The sequence below is a fragment of the Gopherus flavomarginatus genome, chromosome 5 (genome assembly GCF_025201925.1).
Source record: "Gopherus flavomarginatus isolate rGopFla2 chromosome 5, rGopFla2.mat.asm, whole genome shotgun sequence".
Taxonomy (NCBI): domain Eukaryota; kingdom Metazoa; phylum Chordata; order Testudines; family Testudinidae; genus Gopherus; species Gopherus flavomarginatus.
Window position 1 is genome coordinate 50343399 of NC_066621.1, and position 20291 is coordinate 50363689.

At 45.4% G+C, this 20291-nt stretch overlaps 2 protein-coding genes across 6 annotated transcripts in view; one reads left to right on the forward strand and one right to left on the reverse strand.

Annotated features, from left to right (window-relative positions):
- Positions 1–20291, forward strand: part of LSP1 (lymphocyte specific protein 1) — a 512003-nt gene that overhangs the window by 310456 nt on the left and 181256 nt on the right. The gene's annotated exons all lie outside the window — the stretch shown is intronic.
- Positions 8674–20291, reverse strand: part of LOC127051436 (cytosolic 5'-nucleotidase 1A-like) — a 33368-nt gene continuing 21750 nt past the window's right edge. For all 4 annotated transcript variants that reach the window (XM_050953748.1, XM_050953747.1, XM_050953746.1 and 1 more), the window contains exons 2-7: positions 20137–20195; positions 18182–18349; positions 16029–16158; positions 15181–15303; positions 13450–13628; positions 8674–10875 (exon numbers count right to left, since the gene is read on the reverse strand). In XM_050953748.1, coding sequence (XP_050809705.1) covers positions 10573–10875; positions 13450–13628; positions 15181–15303; positions 16029–16158; positions 18182–18349; positions 20137–20181 — 948 coding nt within the window. In that variant the 5' untranslated portion in view covers positions 20182–20195 and the 3' untranslated portion in view covers positions 8674–10572. The remainder of the gene's footprint in view (positions 10876–13449; positions 13629–15180; positions 15304–16028; positions 16159–18181; positions 18350–20136; positions 20196–20291) is intronic.

The following is a 20291-nucleotide window of genomic DNA, read 5'->3' on the forward strand; positions in this document are numbered from 1 at the left end:
TGTGGTGATCATTTAGCTCAGCTTTACGCGTGTCACACTGATACACTTCAGTTGGAGCTAGTGGAAATTTCCCACATATGAGTTTGTGACAATGTTTTTCATCAAAAATTAGATTTCCGAGGAAAACGTTCCTCCTCCACCCCACCCCTCCCATGAAAGCTTGGATGAAAAACTGTGTTGTAAGGGGTTTTTGATCAGTTATACAACTGGTCACATTTTTAGAAAAAAAAAAGTTTTTTTTAAATTAATTAAACCAAACAGTAAAAACTTCCTCCTGCAGCCCACAACTGCCTCACCCCTTCTGCTCTGGCTAGCGACCTTCTCCTCTTCTGTCTGTGCTGAGCCCTGATGCGAGGCCCAGCAGCATGTACTCTGAGCCTGTGGAGTGCTAAATAGCTTTTAGAGCAAGCTAAAGGTTTGGTCATTGAAAATCTATAACTTAAAGACCAAACACAAAATGTTCAACTCCAATGGTCTTTGCACCCTAACATATGGATGTGAAAGCCGGAAATCCACCAAAGGTACAGACAGATGTCTAAATGGCTTCAAAAGGAAATACCTCAGGGAAATATTAGGTATTATATGGATTGAATTTATAACAAATGCTGAGATTGGTCAGAGTGCCCAACAACCACTTATCTTTAAAGTTATCCAGAAAAGAGAATGGACATGTCTAGGACATGACAGCCAGAGGACCTGCCATGGTAGACATGCCATTCAGCAGATGGAGGAACATGTAAAAGGGGCCAACTGAAAGAATCTCTTCATCAGTCACTCTGCAGAGAAGGCAAAAACTTATGGGAATTAACAGCTGGGAAAACATGCAAAGAGCAGCCCAGGGTAGACAGGGATGGTAGAGCCTTGTTTGTGCTATGAGAGACGTCTGACAGCTCAAGAAGGATTCAGATTCAGAAATTCCATTAGACATTGGAGTGTGAACAGCTCAATAGTAACTGGACCTAGGGTCAGAGCCAACGATGGGCCAAGAGTTCATCACTTACGTGGGGAGAGGGAACCAAAAGCAGAAATACTAGCATGGCTGGTTTGGGATGAAGCAAGACCAGTGGCTGTGTGTTCCTTCCCCTTCCCTCTTGCAGGCATGTTTTGCCTCTTTCAGGGTCATCGCTCCTTGTGCTGACAGCATTGGTCTGAAAGCACATGGCTCCATTACCCCATCTTTAGCAGTTTATGCTGTGTAATAACCCACATGCCTCTCTGTTTATTCAGGGTGAGCAGAGGCACCAGATTACCCACCCTGGATTGTGGGTGGTTTCTCTTCCTCCATCATGCATCTGGATGACCTCCCAGTGTCCTGCCTGCCTGCCAAAGACTCCTATCTGCACCATTCCTGAGTCAGCTAATCCCTACTTGCCGAGATATTTGACTATCGGTCTTAAACTTGGCGCAGAAGCCTAGGGAATAGGGATTAATTAGGAAGTCTCATTCCGTGCTGTGTGGAAATTCTAACGTTCCAGCAGTGTTATCTCCGAGGTCCCAGCCTGGTACAGCTGAACGGTGCTGATAAGTAAGCTGGTGTGGCAGTGCAGTCGGGGGGTGACACAGGGGCATCCTTCCTGGGAAAGGTGGATGAAAAAATTCACAAGGCAGCAAGAACTAATGGTTAGAGCAGGGGACTGTGAATCATGACTCCTAACTTCTAACCTAGTCTCTGACACTGGCTTACTATGTGACCTCGGGCAGCTGTTTAGACTCTCTATGGTTCAGATTTCCTCCCTCACCCCGCTCTTTTAGGATGTCCCAATGTTTGGGGCTTTTTCTTATATAGGATCCTATTACCCGCCACCTCCATCCCAATTTTTCACACTTCCTGTCTGGTCACCCAATGCTCTTTGCATTGCCTAGGTGACAGAAAGTGACCCTAGCTGGCCAGCACAGAATTCTCTCAGGACGGACAAGTCTTAGCTGGATTTAACTAGCATAGCCTGTGTGTACACCAATTGCTTTTCATAGCCCTTAGTGTAGGGGTGTGTCATGGTACAGCAGACCACACTTGCACTCTGCCAATTTGCAACTGACATATGGTCTCCTAGGGCTCATAGCCAGCTAGCATCAGTTAAAGCAGCTGCTAGGCTGTTCTAACTTCTGCTGGGGCTGGGGCTGGAGCAGGTGCACTCTGAGAACCACAGGGCCAGTTAGTGCTCCCTCCCTACCTCTGCCTCTTTGAACAGAACTCAATGCAAGACAGAATCTGGGCATATGTCTCAGTTTCCTATGGTTAAATCTGGGAGAAGTATGTTTACTTACTTCCCACGGGAGTTGTGAGGGCTCATTAGCTAGTGTTTGCTCAGTACTTTGAAGAGGAAAAGTACTTAACATTATTAAGGGTGATTACTTGTGGGTGCTACTTGGAAAAGCTAATGTTTGCACCTGAATTTAGAACATGTAAAGTCTAGAGCCAGATCCTCAGCTGGTGCAAGTTGCTGTAGCTCCACTGACATCCCTTTATATCAGCTGAGGATCTGGCCTTTTATGTATTTCTTTTACAGATCTCTCTTTGAGTAGGGTGACCAGATGGCCTGATTTTATAGGGACTGTCCCGATATTTGGGGCTTTGTCTTATGCAGGCGACTATTACCCCCCACTCCCTGTCCCGATTTTTCACACTTGCTGCATGGTCACCCTATCTTTAAGCAAACCTCGGGATCCAAATGTGCCTGATGCTGTCTCCAGATCTGAACTTGGCAGCCAGTCTCCCATCACCTTGCATTGCAAGACATGTAAAAAAGGAGAGTGGCACCTACTGGTGAAAATCTAGAACTGAAAATGATTTTCACGAACATGAATGTTCATGAAAAAGTCTAAGGTTGGGGAATTATTTCAAATTTGGATGTTCCTAAAGAGATGACTCCGTGTTTGGATTTTACATAATAGGAGGCGCTGGTAGAGACACCTCTAGCTCAAGTTGCCCAACACGTCCCATTGTAAGATCCTCTTTTCAATTGCTTGTAACTTGGCCAGACTTCGACTGTCTGAGCTGAAATTTTCCATTCTGGGTGTTTGCCTCCGTTTGATTTTTTTTTTTGAAAGCTTCAGCAAAAACAATTCAGCTGTTTATAAGAACAAGATCAGGGGAAAATACATTATTTTTCTCATGTTAAAAATATTTCCACAAGCATTTTGTAGAGAAGTTCTAGCACTTGTGTACATTGGAGTAATGGCCTGAAATTGGACAGGAGAGTTGCCTTGATGTCAGAAATGTGCCCTTTACATGAAAAACTGCCTACATTTGGCCATGTGAGAGCCCTTTGGACAATCTCAGTTTGCAAATGCTTAGTATAAACTGGTTGGATTCTGGCAGCCAAGTTCTCTGAAGATTCCATCTGCACCCCGCTCAGGGCCACAGGGTGCCTTTTCTCTGCAATTGTTGCTCCTGGAGCACCAAGAACCGGAACTGAAAGCAGGGAGACGGTGTCTCCTGTGCTCTCAATGTTCCCACAGCTAGTCCCAGTCAGTGTGGAGTAAGAAGCCACCTGACTTGAATGCAGAGAGTGTACAAGAACCAGCAGAGCGGAGGGCGTGAATTGTGATAAGAAGCCAGGGAGTGGGGAGGAGACTGAGACTGGGAACTAGTAGGTGGCAAACTGAGATAAGATGAGAAGCTGGGAAGGAGCCTGAGACAAGGAACCTAGAGTGGGAAGCTGGGACTGGGCGGGGGGAGTGAGTCTGTGGGGTGGAGGGAGACTGGGATGAAGAGTCAGAGTGGGGAGAATACTGGAACTCTGCCAGGGAGACCAGACTGGACAGGCAGGAAACAAGGCCTAGGATGAGGAACACAGGGGGATGAAGACTGGGAGTAGCCAGGGGAAGAGACTGAGCTGAGGAGCTAGGGAATGGGGGTGGGAAAGAGATGGGACTGGGACTGGGACTGGGACAGGGACAGACTAGAATAGAAAGGGGCAGACGGGTCTGTGACCACTAAGGAACTCTCCCCTCAGAGCCAGGAGTGGACCCCACGGTTCCTGAGCCTCACCATTCCTCTGCTGTCAGCAAATATTTGCGAAACCTACTGGCAAAATGTATATCATTTCCCTCTAGGGGCCAGTCCACATAAAAGATGACAACCTACTACTGCAATCAATTACCCTGTTTGTACAGATCTCTGCCACTTGAGCAATGAATCTATAGGCTCCAGCCTTGCCAATGTCCCATATGGGTGTTGATATGCTGCCATCTGTTGAGTTTTTTTCAGGTTTCTGTTTTTTAAACTCAGGCAATTCTACACGATGCTTGACAAAGACCAAAATGAGGAACAGAAAACAATCATTCATGCCGCAAACTTGAAATGCGGTGGGCTCTTCTAGCAGGAATCACTCTCTCTACCTTGGATTCGTCAATCATTCCTGATGTAAAGAGGAGTTTCCGAGTTTATTTGTAATATAGGTAACTTGGCGACTAAAATGAATGACCTCTCTTCAAACAAAGGACACTTCAGAGCCATGGCACCTGGAAAAACTTTTTAGGAGCAATGTTAAATCACCAGAGGTTTTATGTACTTGCTTCCTTAAGGGGAATCAATGGAAATCTTTCCCTTGACTTCAGTGGACTCTGAATAAAGCCACATATGCTTAATAAATCGTCTGACTATGTGCACGTATTTAATAAAAATCTTGAATAAACAGTCAACTTTCCTTTCAAGTGTACGACAGGATTGTAAGAAATGTTAGGCTGTTTTCTACACTTTCATACACACACACACACACACACACACACGGGGAAAAAATTCTTCTCACCATCAAATGATGTTCATATATCTATTTATTTATCCAAGGAAATAGCATTGGCAGGAGTGGAATTTGTAAATCATTTTTAAAAAGTCATTTTCTGATCATATTGAAATAGAAACCATTCACGTTTTTTCCTTCTCTCCCACGATCCTTCTCTTGTTCATCCACTGGGGCTATAGAATTTGTGGCTATAATCTGCTGATCTCATGTTTCCATGTTCTTCTCATGCTGGTGTGCAGTGTTTTGCCTCTAATGCACGACACCCTCCTCATTCCCTAAGCAGACTGTTAACATTTGGTTATCAAACTCTGACCACTTTCAAATGCATCTATGCCCCACAGCAGTGATACCATAATTCTTATCCATGAATTTTTCTCGGCATCTGTCATCATCAAAAGTAAGACCAAAATTTAAATATAAACAGCAAACAACATTCATTTCTGATGGCTGCAATGGTTGATCGTATGCAATGTTTTCCTATTGGATGGACATAAATATGCACCAGATGGAAAGACATCGTGTGGTCCTTTGATACTGCGTGAATATGGGATGACATTAAGAAAATGAAAACTTAGGCTTAATATCAGAGAATCTATTAGCGGCTAATCTGGCATGTCTTGCACCCCCAAAAAGGGCATCTTGCACCCCCAGGGGATGCGGGCACCCCAGGTTAAGAACCACTGTATTGGCCTATGGAACAATGATGGAAACCCGATCCCTGGCATATTTTAAAATAGACTGGATGAAACACGAGACACTGTGCTGTAGGAAACAATTCTGCACTAACAGGCATGACCTAACAGGCCTTTTCTGTTTGTGAAATCTATGATTCACATCCTTTTTAGGGACTGGTGCAATAAACCTTAGATTTCATTCAGGAGATACTCAAGTGATTCATAGCTAAAACAGAGGCAGACTGAATTTGTTATCACTGGACAGTAGTCACTGTTACTAGTGACTAGAGCTGGTCATAATTTTTCAGTTGAATTGTTTTTTCCAATCAAAAAGGACAGTGCTGGTGAAATGTGTCCCAAAAATGGTTCAATTTCCACTAAATTGTCAATGAAAAAAATTCACACAAAAAATTGTCATTTGGCTAGGCTTCATTTCTAACTGAAGTTTTTGTTTCACTTTGATTTCTGAAAACCAAGACAAAATGCAAATCTGAAATGTACCAAACAGTTGTTCAGATATTTTTTTTGGTCAAAAACTTGACATTTTCCATGAACCATTTAAAGACAAGGTCTTTGTATTTGACATTTTTGCTGAAATGAAATGAGATTTTTCAACCAGGTCCCCGGTGCCATGCAATGGTCTATTACTGGTGAAGAATGGATGTCAGACCCTTTCTGCACAATTGCCTTCAGTTCATCACTCACCAGCACACAGCACAATCAACCAGAGAAGGAACCCCATGCTCAAGAGGGCCCCCACACCTTAGGTGCCTTTTTAATTTTTTTACTCACTCGGTGGCACTTTGGCGGTGGCGGGTCTGTGGAAGACCCGGAGTGAGGGAAGGAACCCCCCGCCACCGAAGTGCCACCAAAGACCTGGACCGCCGCCGGATATTTGAATCGGGCCCCACAGTTCCTAAAGCCAGCCCTGATTATGGGTCTACTACAGGAGTGGCAAGCTGAAGAAGACTATTGCTATTAGCAATCTATCTACAAAAGAGATAGTATCACCTCCCCCTTCCTCGGTATGCAGTGGTCCGCAGTATTTCCACTAGAGCTTGAGAATTCTTCTTCACCACCACCTCACATGCATTCCCCTACTTTAACCTTCTCACCTTCAGTTTCTTACAGTGCAGCCAGCATCTTTTTAGCCAGGGGAGTGATTAGGAGAGTCCATGTCACTCCTTCAATTAACCGCTGGGGAGGGAAAGTTGCTTTCGAGTAACACTCACTCCTGCGTATAGCAGTCCTGCCTCTGAGCCCCTACTGGCTCCAGCCCCGGAGCACCCACAGAGTCAGTGCCTATTGAACAGGGTGTTGGATCCCTGTCCATCCTGGCTAATAGCCATTGCTAGACCTATCCTCCATGTACTTATCTAGTTCTTATTGGAACCCTGTTATAGTTTTGGCCTTCATGACATCCCCTGGAAGAGAGCTCCACAGGTTGGCTGTGAAGAAATACTATTATTTTGTTTTAAATCTGCTGCCTATTAGTTTCATTAGGTGACCTCTAGTTCTTCTGTTATGTGAAGGAATAAATAACATTTCCTTATTCAATTTTTCCACACCAGTCATGATTTTATAGACCTCTATCACATGCCCCCTTAGTCACCTCTTTTCCAAGCTGAAAAGTCCCAGTCTTTTTAATCTCTCCTCATACAGAAGGTGTTCATACCTTTAATGATTTCTGTTACCCTTCTCCGTACCTTTTCCAAATCCAATATCTCTTTTTTGAGATGGGGTGACCAAATCTGCACGCGCTATTCAATATGTCAGCATACCATGGATTTACATAGAGGCAATATGATATTTTTCTCTTATTATCTATCCCTCTCCTAATGATTCCCGATATTCTGTTAGCTTTTTTAATTGCCACTGCACATTGAGCAGATGTTTTCAGAGAACTATTCACAATGACTCCAAGAGCTCTTTATTGATGGGTTCAGCTAATTTAGACCCTAACACTTTGTATGTATTGTGGGGATAATATTTTGTCAAGTGCATTACTTTGCATTTATCCACACTGAATTTCTTCTGCCATTCTGTTGCCTAGTCACTCAGTTTTGTGAGTTCCTTTTGTAGCTCTCTGCAGTCTGCTTTGGACTTAACTATCTTGAGTAATTTTGTATCATCTGCAAATTTTACCACCAGACCGCATACCCTGTTTTCCAGATCATTTATGAATTCTCACCTTTTATTCCTACCCTTTGTTTCCTATCTTTTAACTGAAGTGCCTGGCAGTGCTTTCAGGATCATCTAAGAATCCTTAATTTACTTTAACGATAAGCCTTTCGTTATCTTAATCACCCCAGCTCTGTTTATAAACAGCCCCAAAGGCTGTGCTGCTCCCAGCTTCCAAACTCATCACATATCACATGCAAGTTGTTGCAGTTAAGAACTCCATCTGGGGCTAGGGTGAGTAGAGCTCCCCTATGAAACTCGGAGGGATGGAGGTGGGGAGGGGATGACGTGGACTAGAATCCTCCCCTGCCCCCTTTAAATGACCCCCCAGGGAGTGGAATTTAGGTCTTCTATGTGCAATGCAGAGCAGTGAGATAGTTGGCTGGGTTCACAGAGAAGATTCACTAAAGTTTTTTAAAGGGCCTTTTCAAGGCATATTTTGTCAGTTAAACATTTTTTTTCACCCACTGCTTGTAAGAGCCTCCTTGAAGCAAAAAGCTAAGTTCTGTTTGCCCTGATTTTGTGACCTGGCTGCATGCCACAGCAGCGATGGGATCAATTTGCTAGCATGCCTGTTTCAGTAAAAGCAACAAGGGGTCCTTGTGGCACCTTAGAGACTAACATTTATTTGGGCATAAGCTTTCGTGGGCTAGAACCCACTTCATCAGATGCATGGAGTGGAAAATACAGGAGCAGGTATAAATACATGAAAGGATAGAAGTTGCCTTACCAAGTGTGAGGTCAGTCTTATGTCCAAATAAATTTGTTAGTCTCTAAGGTGCCACTCTAAGGGCTGGTCTACACTACGGGGGAAAATCGATCTTAGATACGCAACTTCAGCTTCATGAATAACGTAGCTGAAGTTGAAGTATCTAAGATCGAATTACTCACCGTCCTCACGGCGCGGGATCGATGTCCATGGCTCCCCCTGTCAATTCCGCAACTCCGTTCGGGTTGGTGGAGTTACGGAATCGATATAAGCGCGTTCGGGGATCGATATATCGCGTCTAGGTGAGACGCGATATATCAATCCCCGAGCAATCGATTGCTACCCGCCGATACGGCAGGTAGTGAAGACGTACCCAAGGACTCCATTGTTTTTGCTGATACAGACTAACACAGCTATCACTCTGAAACCTGTTTCAGTAAGGAGCAGCATGGTGGCCTCTGGTGGTGAATGTGTGCATAGACAAAAGGCCAAAATTCAGCTCTGAGAAAGAATCTGCAGATTAGCAAATATAAATTAGGCTCCATCCTATTGCTTCCTGCCCAGTAAAAAACCCCCCAAAATATCCAAAACTGCTCACGACAGGCCTCAGATACACCAGCGCCAGCAAGAACAATGCCCCAGTGTAACCAGCTGCACCTATTTCAGCCAGCAAGAACAAAGGCTAATGGACACTTATTCCAGAAGAAACAAGGGATGTGTAATGCAGCATGCTTAGAATAAGGCACTCAGCTAAGCCCTCTCCTACCCCAATACTCTGCTGTTATTTTTGAGTCTTCCTGCCCCTTTTGGAATAGTTTGCTGAGATCCAAGCACTAAAATCAAAGCACTGCTGCTGGCAAGAGCACACAGGAATTGGAGTGCTAGATCATTACTGCAGCATCATACATGTAGGGCCAGATTCTCAGATATGTTGGCATAGCTCCTCCAGTCAAAGGAACTACCACAGATATACACCAACTGAGAAACTGGCCCATAATTTATATCTATATATATGTAAATACACACACACAGAGGATATAACCCTAGTATCCTATGTATATTATGTCTATATGAGGGCTTTGCATCATATTTGTGCGCAGCTATAACCAACTCAGACTTAGTTCTTAAAAAAATTATTACTGGAAAATAACATTGGACATGATTTGTCTTGGATCCTAAGTGTGAATGACCAGATATACCCGTGGGGCTTGCCATTCTTACCCTGTTCTCAGCACAAACATACTCGAGATACTGTAAAAGCAGCTTTGCAGTGTTGTGCATTATAAATTGACAGTTACTTGATCTTCCTATGCCATTTAGAGGAGAGAGCAGAAGAGAGGCTGCGTGGCTGGCAGGAAAAGAGAGAGCGGTTGACATTAAATTAACTACTAGATATTATGGACTGGATTCTGATTTCACTTACCCTGGTATAATTCCACTGATTTCTGTGGAGTTACTCCTGATTTACACCAGTAGGAAATCAGAATCAGGCCCAGTGTAAGACATACCTACAAACTAGAATCTATGAGAAGACAGAGCTCCTGATTCCTGGCACTCAAATCTTGGGAGGCGCTGAGCATCTGAAACTCCTGCTGAAGTCAGTGGAAGCTGCAAGCGCGCACTAGCTGCTCAGCATCCCTCAGGATTTGGCCCCATATATCTAAAACATACACACTAAAAAAAATAGTGTCCTGTGAAAAAGCAGAAACCCCAACAAATGCAGCGTTTAGAGGGTTATTGGCATTTGAATAGCAGTACTGGCCCAAAGCTCCTAAGACAAACCCCCATGTCTGAGTGCAGCCTGAGCTTATATTGCCTGCTTCTTACAACAGTTACATGCTGTCTTCAGCTCACATGGTCTCATCACTAGAGCTGTAGTTTCAGTGCTTGTATGACACAAGTGGTGGAGCACATTATCCCTAGTGGCTGGAAGGGCTGCAGTCATTGAAGAGACGGCTAAGGCAGATCAAGAGATGGACTTAACTATTACGTTACATTTCAAGCATCCTTCCTTCCTGTGGATTTTTGGCTTTCTGTTGCCACATCCCCAAGATCAGATGGACTCGGTCTTTGGAACTAAGAGAGGGACCCAAGAGCAATAGATCCAGCACCACATCAGCACACAGCATCTTCTCTCCCTCTCCCCTAAGCTTGCTTAGCACAGGTTTAGAAATCCTTCCTTATCCCTTCTGGCAGAAGCTTTGTCCTTGTGTTCTCCAATTGCGTGAACCTTGGAGGACCTTTGCCCCTTCATCCCTGCCCATCAGCAGTCACAGGGGACCAAGGCAGAGGGTATGCCAATATCTTGAGCCCCCTGGATGTTATGAAGGCCATCGTCAAAGAAGATGTGGGGTTGGATCTGGGAGAGGAGAGGGCCCTTGGGAGCCCCGTCCATGAAGAAGGCCTCATCAATCGCCAGCCCCCATTCCCGGAGGGTCTTGATAGCACGGATGCCCATATTCCGGCCGCTGCGGGCAGTCAATAAGTAGGTGCGAATAGGGGAATTCTCCTGGCTGAACTTCTTGCGCATCTTCCCAAGATGCATGGCAAAGGCCTTCAATGGACCCTGGAAACCACACAGGGATTAGAGGTTGGGAGTACAAGAGGAAGTGTGAATTTCACCTTTGCACAGAAATAGCCAGAAAAGAGAGATCAAGGAAGGTAACAGATTTTTTAGACAAAGGAAACCCAGTGGATCTAATTTACCTCGATTTCAGTAAGGCATTTGATACTGTTCCACGTGGGGAATTATTAGTTAAATTGGAAAAGATGGGGATCAATATGAAAATTGAAAGGTGGATAAGGAACTGGTTAAAGGGGAGACTACAATGGGTCGTACTGAAAGGTGAACTGTCAGGCTGAAAGGAAGTTACTAGTGGAGTTCCTCAGGGATCAGTTTCGGGACCAATCTTATTATTACTGACCTTGGCACAAAAAGTGGGAATGCGCTAATAAAGTCTGCAGATGACAAAGCTGGGAGATATTACTAACACAGAGAAGGACCGGGATATCCTATAAGTAGATCTGGATGACCTTGTAAACTGGAGTAATAGTAATAGGATGAAATTTAATAGTGAAAAGTGCAAGGTCATGCATTTAGGTATTAATAACAAAAATTTTAGTTATAAATTGGGAACACATCAGTTGGAAGTAACAGAGAAGAAGGACCTCGGAATATTGATTGATCACAGGATGACTATGAGCTGCCAATGTGATATGGCTGTTAAAAAAGCTAATGCAGTTTTAGGATGCATCAGGTGAGGTATTTCCAGTAAAGATAAGGCGGTGTTAGTACCATTATACAAAGCACTGGTGAGATCTCATCTGGAATACTGTGTGCAGTTCTGGTCTCCCATGTTTAAGAAGGATGAATTCAAACTCGAACAGGTTCAGAGACGGGCTACTAGGATGATCCGAGGAATGGAAAACCTGTCTTATGAAAGGAGACTCAAAGAGCTTGGCTTGTTTAGCCTAACCAAAAGAAGGTTACGGGGGGATATGCTTGCTCTTTATAAATATATCAGAGGGATAAATATTAGGGAGGGAGAGGAATTATTTAAGTTTAGTACCAATGTGGACACAAGAACAAATGGATATAAACTAGAAACTAGGAAGTTTAGACTTGAAATTAGACGAAGGTTTCTAACCATTAGAAGAGTGAAGTTCTGGAACAGCCTTCCAAGGGGAGTAATGGGGGCAAAAGACATATCTGGCTTTAAAGACTAAGCTTGATAAGTTTATGGAGGGGATGGTATGATGGGATAGCCTAATTTTGGCAAATTAATTTGGCAATTGATCTTTGATTATCAGCAGGTAAGTATGCCGAGTGGTCTGTGATGGGATGTTAGACGGGATGGGATCTGAGTTACTACAGAGAATTCTTTCCTGGGTGCTGGCAGGTGAGTCTTGCCCACATGCTCAGTGTTTAACTGATTGCCATATTTGGGGTCGGGACGGAATTTTCCTCCAGGGCAGATTGGCAGAGGCCCTGGAGGTTTTTTGCCTTCCTCTGCAGCATGGGGCACGGGTCATTTGCTGGAGGATTCTCTGCAGCTTGAGGTCTTCAAATCACAATTTGAGGACTTCAATAACTCAGACATAGGTTAGGGGTTTGTTAAAGAGGAGGATGGGTGAGATTTTGTGGCCTGCGTTGTGCAGGAGGTCAGACTAGATGATCATAATGGACCCTTCTGACCTTAAAGTCTATGAGTCTAAGATGGAGCGATTTCTTACAGAGGCTAGGAATGTAGATTCCTTACAGCTGCAGATCTCACACTTTTCCAGTGCCTGAACCACAATTAATTAGAGGGATGGTCTCGTGGACACTTCCCCACCCATCAATCATAAAACATCCCTGTAACAATGACAGCCATTGCTTACATAGAAACGTGACTTTAGGAAAGTAGTTTATGCTTTGAATAGCATAAACCTGTCATAAACCTGACTAGCATGTACCCATCTTTTAATGCAGCTTTGCAGCCAGAAACAAGAGGGAGCCAACACTGTGCCACAAGTCAGCTCTCCTGCGGCAAGTGGTCGGCAGAGCACCAGTAGTCTGTGAACTGTGCCACAGCGTGAGTGGGTTAGTGCTCTAACTTTTCACTTTTGAAGACTTGATGCAAACCCCAAGTAGGTCAGAAATGGAAGTGAATGCTGTGGCCTTATCTCTGTCCCAAGTGAGCAGATGGAGACATTCCAAAAAGCAGCACCACAAAAATAAGACCAGTTGATTGTGACAAAGGACAGTGAATTTACTAATAAAGGTTTGCAGACTGGGAAGAGGGTTAGAAATAGAGCAAATATTCACAGGCGGCCCATCTGATCTCAGAGCACGGCTAGTGTCACAAACCTCATCCACAGGAGAAGAGACCAATGGCCTGTTACAGCATTCACTGAAACCAACAGGGGACTCTTCAATGCCTTCAGTGGGGTGTTGGATCAGGCCAAAGCAGTCACTGTATAGGCCAGAGGCCATCCATGAATGTTTGTGCATATTCTGCTGCAAGAGGCTATTGGTTAAGCCCTAGCAGGAGGCCCCACTCACTGGTCACTGTGGATGAGTGTAACACAACCAGACTGAGCAGGTTGGAAGCAAGTGTAGGGACTGGGAAGCCCATTAAGGCAGGGCAAGCTAACATACCTCTCCCATGGGCACGGCTTCCATTGCCATCTCATACTCCAGAGCCCCCGACAGCCCCTTCTCTCGAAAAACCCGGTCTGTCTCATCTGAGAAGAGCACGGCATCCCCATCAAACACCACTCGCAGTTGGGTGCTGGGGGTCTGCACCTCCTGCTGGAAGATGAGAGCCGCTGACACTCCTGTGGGACAGAAAGAAGTGTCACTGCCTAGCTGAGAATGGGAACCAGAGAGATTGTGTCCACACTCCAGTGAGGGCCCCAGAGTACGAGTCCTGGCTGCCTGGTGATGCTGCTCAGTAGGGCACCCCCATGCGGCAGCCAGTGGAGCCACACAAAAACTTTGTGCTTGCATGCAATGGAGGACAGGTTGGGGAGCAGTCAGCATAGACATAGCTTCCTCTGGGAAATTTTTACAACCTCATCCAATGCCAACTGACATCCATGGAAAGACTGCCACTGACTTCAGTGGGTTTTGGATCAGGCCCTCGCAGCTTCGGGTTCCCCAAGTGAAAAGAGATGATAGATCTTCAAATAGGGCTCATCTGGCAGAGCTGTTCTGGGGGTGGGAAGGAGAGGCAATGCTCAGATGTCACTGTTTGGAGATACCTCCATAGGTGCTGTCGGAAGCGTGGTTTGCTGCACCTATGCACCATGTACATCCAGCACTCTCCTGCCTGTGCTTACCCTACCCTGCCAAACCCAGACACACTCACTTGGTACAGCTGGTGAAATTGGCTGGCACCTCCACTATATTCTTTTATGCACCTGGCCTAATGCTGGCCCTCTTCCTGCACTGGAGAAAAGGGGTTCTCTGCCCACTCTCACATACTGGGATTATAGCCAGGAAATAGGTTTTAACCCAGGGATGTTACTCAATCAGGCACTTTTAGGGTTTTACTTCCCTGCAAAGAGAAGTTTTCTCGTTTAGACGTAAGTTGCTTATGAATTGTGTTGTTTGCCTGAATGAAGGAACCTCGACAGCTGGGCAAGGTCCCAGTCAAACCAACAATGTTCATGAAAAACAGACTCTGGGCCTGATCCCCCTTAAAGTCCTTGGAAAGACTCCTACACCCTGATAGAGGTTAAGCGCATGCTTATGTTCATCCCCATTCAGGAATGCACTTCAGCATATGCTTAATTTTAAATCAATCACAGAAAGCAAATTTCCAATTTATAATGATAGTGCTCTGCAGACCTGATTCTAACAGTGACTCATTCAATCCGGGAGCAGGAACAGCTTAAATCTACAATGTGGATGTTCGTAACGACCAAGTTGTGACCGAATTCATGAGCAACAATTATTCACACAAACTGTTTGATGGATACTTTAGAATAACGAATACATCTGAGAAAACCCATGGTCTATTTGTGGGTATCTGATAAACAGAAAGAGACTAAACTCTTCAGTAACAGATGAATTACGAATTACTTGCCCACTTGCACCGGAGACCGGCTAGTTCATTTGACATGCACCATCAAAGAGTTACAAGCTGGTTACGTGTGACTTCTAGACACTGCTGAACTCTTAGGTTCTGAATTGTTTCCAGGCTGAGATGTAATGTGTCGAGATCCGCCCAGAACCACTTCTCTGAATCAAGTAATAAACCCCTCTGAAAAAGCAAGTCTTGACAGAACTTCATCTTGGGGCTTATGTGGGGAGGTGGTGTAGGGTCCAAGTATAAGAATGAAATCCCAGGCTGGGTGAGGGAGGAGAGAGAGAAAGCAAGCACACCTCGCTGAAGTGCATTGCACACGTCCGTCCTGTCGGCCGAGAGGAAGAGCTTGACATTATGGGATTTCAAGTACTTGGTGGAATCTTCATCGCTGACAAAGCAAAATCTGGAAATCTCCAAACCTTAACATCAGAAAAAGTAAATGAAATCAAATTAATACCTAGCTCTTACACAGCACTTCTCATACGTGGATCTCAATGTGTTTTGCAGATGAGGTCAATATCATTATTCCCACTTGATGGGAAAGCCCAGGCACTGAGAGGGAAATGACTTGCCCAAGATCACCCATCAAACCTGTGGCAGAGCTGAAAAGCTATCTTTAATTTCTGTTTCCAGCCTGCCTTGCGCTCCAGCCCACACACTGACATAGCACTCCCTACATCTCCCGCCATGGCCGACACACGCTAATGCAATGTCCCTTTGTGCAACTGATGTCATGACCCTGCCAGGACAATAGCTGCTCCAGATATCAGTGCAATACCCCCATCCTGCTGCCTTACACTTATGCAGGGACCCTCAGCACAGCCACCATTATCTTTCCTCCCCACATCAACACAATGTCCCTCACATTGTTAAATCTTCACTCCTTATCTCCCACATTCATGCAACATCCTTCTCAGGTTGCCAGCCATTTCCCACAACATCCCCTTCACTTCATCCCCTTTTTGTGCTACCATCCCATAGGCTGGGTCCTTCCCCTTCCATACCACCTGTCCCCAGACTGTTGTGTATCCCCTCGGCCCTACCTCCTCATCTATTTCACAGCAGTCTCTGGAGGACTGGATGACAGTTTTCCCCCATTCACTGAATGTGGGCTGACTGCAAATGAGAGGTGGGATCTCCTTACCATGGCGCTTAGCACTATTGACGATGCGCATGCCACTCTCTGGGCTGTTGTTGGAGAGGATGATGACATCAAAGAGGCCTTTCTCCTCTGGGTTTCTCTCCAGGAGTTTCTCATTCACAAACTGCACGGCCTGGATGAAGCAGCCAGAGACACAACTCTGTTTTACAATGGGCTGTTCTCTGAGTTGTATACTCACAAACGTACCCACAATCTACTGCCACACAATTTCCAGCACTCCTCCCCTGCATCTAGGAGACAGAATCACTCTTGTTGGTGTAGGGAAATGTAGAAGACAGTGGCCCTCTGCACCCAGCAGGGAACCACTCAAAGAAGAGCAGACAAAAGCATTGCTATGTACTTTCCCTCAGGAATTCTGTTGTGGGGGGATGGCTTTAACTTGCCCTAGGGCATTACAGGAGTCCTGCAATGGATAGGGTAACAACAGTGTGTCTCCTGATTGTTCTAGCCATGTCCCCTTCATGCAGAGCCCCTGGATGCAGAGGGGAGATTGCTGCCTTTCCACCACTAACAGCCCTGACCCTGGGCTTAAGCCAGAAGAGGCCAAATTTAACAGTGGGCTATTGGTTGCCATAGTTACTCTCTCAGTAATTTGGTTTCGGTACTTTAAGCCTCTAGTTAAACCGAAGTACTCCACCCCTTCTGGGGTAATGAGAGTCCAGCGTTGCTCCCACTCTCATTCCTTGGATCACAGCCCTCCCTTAAGGGTCTGGTACTCTCCTCTCCTCCCGCGGGTACAGCAGCAATGCCCCCTGCTCTGCTGCTCCCTCTGACTCAGTGGAGTTCGTGCCCTTTCTCTTCTGCAAGCTCCAACCTTCAGGCCTTCGACAGAGAAGCAGGTGTCAGCTCCAACCACCAACTCTAGCACCGCATCACTTCCCCTTTCATGCTACTTCCTTCGCTCTGCAACAGGCACCCCCTCGCTGGAGTGATTCACCCCACCCTCAGGCTGTCTTCTCTTGGGCCTCTTCCCAGGCCCCTGACCGGAGAGATCTGGAGCTCTTGCCCTTTTCCTAGTGTCTCTCTCTTTCTCCTAATGGGGAGACAAACAGCAAGTCTTATTCTCTCCCCAGTATCTCTCACAATGATGAAAAGGGACCTCCTGCTAGCCTTGCCCCTTTCCCAGCATGTATTGCTGTGTGGCTCCAGCTCCCCTCAGCCATGGGAATTACAGCTTCCCAGATCCCTTATTCTGGGTCACATCCTTTTCTGTCAACACATGTCTGGCCTGAATTTAGCCTATTTTGTCTATTATACATGCACTAAATATATATAATCCAACTTGCCTACCCACTTTCAGAGGTCACCAACCTCTGCTGGTGTCGTCTTTCCTCCAAATTGCTGCTGTGTCCTTGCTCAAGAAGTCACTTCATAGTGCTGATGTTGTTCTGTCTCTAACCTTCCCTCTTTCTAAGGGTAGGTTTCCAGGATGGTTGTGGTGAGGAAACTAGTGTCATTTGGAGTCTATAGTTTTTCTTGAATCCTTACAGTTTGTCTGCCATCCTGGGTATGGCAGGAAGGATGGTATTTATGCTTTAAACACTAAATAATTAAAAAAAAATACCACAGTGACATGGTGCCATCCAAGCTGGCCACTGTCAGTTTTGGAATGGTGGCTGATGGTTTGTGTGTCTGCAATGTATCCCTCCACAAAACAGAACAACACACAACTCACATGTATATTTCATTGTTCCAAATGAGGGCCAAAAGTCACACTCCTATGCATGTCTGAGGAAGGCACTTCACCTTGACTGCAGCAAAGACCTTATACTGATAAGGTCTTATACTGATACTGAGCTAAGGCTGGAAGCATCTTGACCTCACAAGAGCTGAGATCTCACCTGGCTATGGGCAAAGGCCCAGACCTTCAAAGGTATTTAGGTGTCTAAAACTCTCACTGATTTTAATGGGAGGTGGGCACCTAAATACCTTTGAGAATCTGGGCCAAAACATCTCACCTGGATGAAAGTAGAGGCCATGCCTCACCATGAGTCAGGCATCGCTCTTTGCTTTCGTCAGGGAGAGATGCCCCAGCCAAAGAGCACAAAGTTTGAAGGAACTGAAGGTTGAACTTTGCTATGTACCAAGTTTCACACACATCTTGATGAGAACGGGGGCCATTGCTGGCGTCTCACCTGAATGAAAGCGAAGGCTGTACCTTGCTCCAAGGGCTTATCCTCATTGACTTGCTGATACTTCACATACTCTTCCTTGCCCTTTGTCAGGAACAGCTGATGCTCCTCCTCTAGGTTGAAGATGGCCCTGGTTGTCACAGCGATGACCAGCGCCTCATTTGGGTCTTTCTGCAGTGGGCAATGGGAGATCCAAAAAAGAAGAAAGGGGTGGATTTAAAGAAAGAGGTGGCAATGATCAATCAGGAGAGAGTGCTGCAAATGAGCAGTGGGAGCTGCAGGTTCTGACATCATCTCTCTTCTCCCACACATTTCCTGGGGTCTTAAATACAACAACCTGGGTAAGCCTTGCAATTGCCCACACCCCCACCACAGGCAGCCAATCACTAGAAAGATGGGGGCCGTTCAGTGCCAAGACTTGAGTAGGCACAGTGATTGACCACTTCCGTCCAGCCGACCTTTAAAGCACCACCAGTGTCACAGTGGTGCTACGAACCTTCCCTCACCTGTGGGTGTTGTCTGCGAGCTAGGGGGTGGACACTGACAAGTGCACTTCCCCAGTCAGTGGAGTCCCCCATTCAGAAACTAGATGGTGTGTTAAAATCTTACACATTACAGCCGCTAGGACAAAGTTTGTTTCAGGTGGAAGTTCTGGATGAACGGAGCCGTACACTGGGGTCAGACCAGGCAGGAACAGATGTGGGATAGGACCCCTATTCTACCAACAGCTCACTTGTTACATATATTCGTTGACCAGGATGAATTAAGGCAGGGGTAGGCAACCTATGGCATGCGTGCCGAAGACGGCACATGAGCTGATTTTCAGCTGCACTCTCACTGCCTGGGTCCCGGCCACTAGTTCGGGAGGCTCTGCATTTTAATTTAGTTTTAAATGAAGCTTCTTAAACATTTTAAAAACCTTATTTACTTTACATACAACAATAGTTTAGTTATATATTATAGACTTATAGAAAGACACCTTCTAAAAACGTTAAAATGCATTAATTTAAGGTTTTGCGTGCCAGTAGAGTAAATAAATGAAGACTCGGCACACCACTTCTGAAAGGTTGCCAACCCCTGAATTAAGGCATGACACCTGAGATTCAAACCCCACCGTGGCAGCTGTGAGCTTTGGATAGCATGACATACACTTGATTGTTGCTGGCCCTGCACAACCCAGGGAAGAGAGAGACCTAAGGAGAGAGATGTACACTGGGTCTATGATGTTCACTCTCAATCTCTCAGGTCACAAAAGACAGGGCAGGCAAAGGTTGGAGGTCATGGCCCTCCCAACTTGGCAGCATGCATTGCGTATACTGTTGTCTGTCTGCGACAGTTCTGGGCAGCTGCTCCGTAATTTTGGCTGATCTGGACACAGTATAGCCTCATTTCACTACTTGTGCAGAGCTGTAAATTCCATGAGGTGACATCATCCACGGTTTCCTGCCAACACAGATTAGCTTCACTGCACATCAGCAGCCCCTCCTCCCTTCACAGGCATTTTTCACCCCAGTTTGTCTCCTCTCTTGCAAGAATAATAAAAAGTCAATAATGTTCTTCATGGATGCTACCACTTGTGAGTTTTCATTTTAGCCACTGCAAAGGCAGGTTTTTCCAAATGAACCAGTTTCACCCTCTCTTTATATAACCAGTGGTTCAATCCTGCGATGTTTCCCCACACAGTGCTCCTATAACTTCACTGGGACTGCAGGTGCTCCGTAGTTCTGAAAACCAATCTGCTTTTATTTAGGTGTCTGAAAATAGGGATTCTTTGGTTCCCCTGGCATGAACATTTTGGCTCCAAAATTGAAATCAGTAGATTTCAGGAGTTCCTAGCTCCCATTACTGCGCTCACATCCCTAGACCTTGTTCCTCTTTGTTGGTGGATTTTGGAATATCACATTGAAGATAAGTGCTTGAAATATGAAATATAAGTGGCCTAACAAATAACTTCTTACCTGTTTCACACTGGTGTTTATAACTGTGCTTTCAGCCTCTGCCATCTCCTATCTCCGACCTCAAACAACAGAAAATAAATTATTAAACTTTGACTACTGTGTTAGATCAAATTCAGACTCAGCAGATGTTTTACTCTTTTCAAATTTTATTCAAC